The 4247-nt window shown below is 33.4% G+C and overlaps 1 protein-coding gene across 1 annotated transcript; it reads left to right on the top strand.

The window, feature by feature from the left end:
- Positions 1 to 2971: 2971 nt before the first annotated feature.
- LOC149539018 (uncharacterized) lies at positions 2972 to 3794 on the top strand. Its single transcript, XM_089799048.1, has 2 exons — positions 2972 to 3394; positions 3504 to 3794. Exons 1-2 carry the CDS (start codon positions 2977 to 2979, stop codon positions 3626 to 3628), a joined length of 543 nt encoding a protein of 180 aa, XP_089655174.1. The 5' UTR covers positions 2972 to 2976; the 3' UTR covers positions 3629 to 3794.
- Positions 3795 to 4247: the final 453 nt, after the last annotated feature.

Raw genomic sequence — 4247 nt, forward strand, 5'->3', positions numbered from 1 at the left:
TATACTCATTTTAAGTGTAATCATTACCTCAATAATGTTTAGTACTCCTTCATTGTACACTATTCATGCTAAGCATAATTAACATTAATTAATTTTATATTTATAAATGTAACTAATAAAGTTATAAAACTACATAAGGAACATTTTAATCCTTATATTGTTCTATTATGCTAATAGGCATGTGTAAGGAGAACGAGCTACCCTCTTAAATGTAATTCTAAACATAACAATAACCGTAACTTTGACCGTGGTCCTACTTCTCCCCTAACTCTAATCCTAACCATAATTCTAATGCTTTGTCTACCCCTAACTCAAACTATAACCCTAACTCAGATTCTAACCATAAACCTAATCCTAACCCTAACCTCTACCCTAACCTTTTATGTACCCTTATCTCTAACCCTAATTGTAATGCTAAACTTAACCTTGACCCTATCTCTAACCCTAACCCTAACCCTAACCCCAATCCTAACCCTAACCTTAACCCTAACTCTAATCCTAACACTAACACTGACCCTACCCCTACCCCTAACTCTAACTCTAAATATAACTCTACCATAATTATAATATAACCCTAACCCTAACCCTAACTTTAATGCTGATTGAAACCCTAACCCTAACCCTAACCTTAACTCTAAACTTAACCTTGACTCAAACTCGTACCTTAACCTTAACCCTGATGTAACTCTATACATATCCCTAACTCAATATGTAAAACTAACACTAACCATAACCCTAAATCTAATCCTTTCTCTACCCCTTTCTCTAACTCCAACCATAATCATAACCATAATTGAAACCCTACTGTACCCCAAACTCTAACCGTGAATGTAACTCTACCATAATTGTACTTTAATATTAGCCCTAGCCCTAACCCTAAATCTATCCTTAAAGTTGACTCAAAACTCTAACGTTGACCCTAACTCTAACATTAACCCTAATCATAATATTTAATCTTTTTGAAACTCTAACCCTAACCCTAACCCTGACTATAACCCTCCCCTTACCTCTAATTGTAGCCCTAAATCTAACTCTACCATAATTGGACTTTAACTCTAACCCTAGCAATTATTTTAACCCTAATCATAATATTAAATGTCTTTGTAACTCCAACCCTAACCCTAACCCTAACTATAAGCCTACCTCTACCTCTAATTGTGGTCCTAAATCTAACTCTACCATAATTGGACTTTAACTCTACCCCTAAAAATTATTTTAACCCTAAATCTAACTCTAACCCTAACCCTTTCTATACGCCTATCTCCAACCCTGACCCTAACTCTAATTCTAACCCTAACACTAACACTGACCCTAGTCCTTAACCCAATCATACCCCTAACTCTAACTCTAACTATAAATCTAACTCTACCATAATTAGACTCTAATCCTAACCGTATCCCTTTGTTTAATCTTCACTAAAACCCTAACTCTAACCTTAACCCTGACTCAAAACTCTAACTCTAACCTTAACCCTAACTCAAAACTCTGACTTTAACTTAACCCTTACTTTAATCTTGACAAAAATCCTAATCCTAACTCTAACCTTAACCCTAATTCAAAACTCTAATTCTAAACCTAACCCTAACTCTAACCCTAACAATAGTCATAATCGTAAAATAACCCTAACCACAACTCTAACTCTATTTGTAACTCTAATCCTGACCCTAACTCTGGCTCTAATTGTAATCCTAACCCTAATTCTAATTAAAATCCTAACCCTAACCCTAACCCTAATTTAAATCTTAATGCTAACCCTAACCTTTACTTTAGTCTTGATTAAAACCTTAACCCTAACTCTAACCTTAACCTTGATTCAAAACTCTAATTCTAAACCTAACCCTAACTCTAACCCTAAAAATAGTCATAATCCTAAAATAGCCCTTGCCCTAGCCCTAACCATAACTCTAACTCTAATTGTAACTCTAATCCTGACCCTAACTCGAGCTCTAATTGTAACCCTAACCCTAATTTAAATCTTAATGCTAACCCTAACCCTATTTCTAACCCTAACCATAACCATAACTCTACTCTTAAATATAACAATTTACCTAATAATATCTGTAAAATAAGATTGAATCAAAGTGATGCAAATAAACAATATATATAGAATTTTTTTTTAAAATGTTGAAGAATGATTTTATACTAAGTTTATATGACTACAATTTTATAGTAAGTTTATACAACTAAATTTAAAAAGAAAAAAATAAATCAATACTAACCATATCAAAAAAAGAAAAATTAAAAAATAATTTATCTGTTGCGCCGCGACTGCTACTAGCTTATATATATATATATATATATATATTACGTCGAGAGTAATCGTTTTCGAGGCGCCTATTTTTTTTCATAAATCCCAATTATAAAATAACCTTGAGATTAAATAAAAATAGGCGCCTCGAGAACAATTACTCTCGGCATAATATATATATATAGGTATATATAAGCTAGTAATAATTAAAAACTAAAATTACACTAAATTTTTAAATACCAATCATCTCAAATTCCAAATTTTTCTTGACATGTTTAATGATAATCAATCATGACTCTACTTTTACAAACCAATCAAATTCTATGTTATTTTTTTAAAACTGTATTAATTTATAAATAAAACTAAAATTGCATGTAATCAATATAGCTATATTGTTTTAACAGGCTGAAGATAGACAAGAAATGTGAAAACAGAAGAAAGCAAAACATTTTTTAACATTTTTTTTTAAAACTACTAAAAAGAGCCAAAAGCTTATTTTTCTAAAAACTGATAGTAAGAAAGTTTCGCTTGGAGTTGCATGTTGAACCACCTAAATATAAATTGCATTGAATCTGACTCCTCGTCCCGACTCCCATCGACTTGATGTTAAGCCAACTTTTCCATAAATTGCATTCAATCGATCCCGCATCGATTTCTGCAAGCATTGAGCGGGGCTTAAGAATTATTGTAAACTGAAGAAGATTGAAGTTCAATAAAGAGAGAACAAAATGGGATCCATGGAAAAATGGCGCAAGTTTTTTGAGGGCACGGGGTGTGATATATTTAGTGTGATTGATGCCGCAATTTCTGTTGCTGCTGCAGATTGCCCTCATGAATTGAGAAAGAGAAGAGACATGATCGCCCACACGCTCTTCACACTTTCTTCATGTGCTGCCAATTCCACTTCTTTCTCTCGCGCCTCCTCTCAAGCGGAAGATCATACTGAAAATGGATTCCCTGAAGAAGATCATTCTGGAAAGTTAAAACAGGAAGATCGTTCTGAAAATGCACAAGATCGAAAGAACAGCACAATACATGTAAATTGTACCAATTTTCCACAGCGCAAAGCGGATGAGAGATCTTTAAGTGAGAAAGTGGAAGCATCTAAGAGAAGGCTGCAAAAAGGGTACCAACAAGTAGAAAAGGGTTTGTATTTACCTTGTTTCTTATGAAACGCTAAAATTATGTACTACTAATGAATGAAACGTGAACTGAGCTAAAGAAGTGTTTTTTAATCTTTTTCCCGTTTGTGCAGCCAAGAAGCAACGAGCGATTCAAATAATCGAACTAGGAGATCTGCCCACACAGCAATATGGAAGCCCTATTTCTAATTCTACGCGTAACAGAACATTGAAAACTTCTAATGACACGAGCCTTTAATGGAGGTTCTATGTGAGAATTGCTTGATTTCTCGCTAACTTGCTGATATATGTAAATTTGTAATGCCTTTTCTGTATCTGTTCATGAAATTATTCACGTTTCTTTCCATTATTTGGCAAATATTATCCTTAATGGTCAAGATGATTTGTGCCTATTTACATACTTACATCCCTGTCTGACAGACTTATGGAAAGCATATCTCGGAAATTATGTTCTATATGACCTTTTTTTTCAATTTTCTCCCAATTGTTTTGATCACGGCAAATTACAGCTTGATATGTAAGGATATACAAATTTCAACATTGTATAATGTCTGAAATAAATTTCTGTTTTTTTTTTTAGCAAATTAAAACGAACGAAACACTGCTCTAGCGCTCTTATTACACAGTGCAGGGAATGCACTCCTGTAAACAGGAAATCAATATCAAATTTGCCATGTGCCTTTGCAAGCTGGTCAATAAATGACTATTATCGATAACAAGAACAAAACTTTGATTTAATGTTTCTATTATGCAGTGCAGAGACATGTTTCTGCCAAAGCCCTAAATAAAGCTTGGGAGAATTTACTTTTATTCCAATGAAAATATATAAAATGGTCCAGCTCAGTTTGTATTCTGCA

This window comes from Cupressus sempervirens, chromosome 9, assembly GCF_028749045.1.
Source record: "Cupressus sempervirens isolate cs-2001-9-10 chromosome 9, ASM2874904v1, whole genome shotgun sequence".
Taxonomy (NCBI): Eukaryota; Viridiplantae; Streptophyta; class Pinopsida; order Cupressales; family Cupressaceae; genus Cupressus; species Cupressus sempervirens.

What these genes read in the sequence shown, in the direction of transcription:
- LOC149539018 (XM_089799048.1), top strand. Translation starts at nt 2,977, where the DNA reads ATGGGATCCATGGAAAAATGGCGCAAGTTTTTTGAGGGCACGGGGTGT. An exon ending in GTACCAACAAGTAGAAAAGG is followed by an intron (nt 3,395 to 3,503) that starts GTTTGTATTTAC and finishes CCGTTTGTGCAG; the next exon opens with CCAAGAAGCAACGAGCGATT.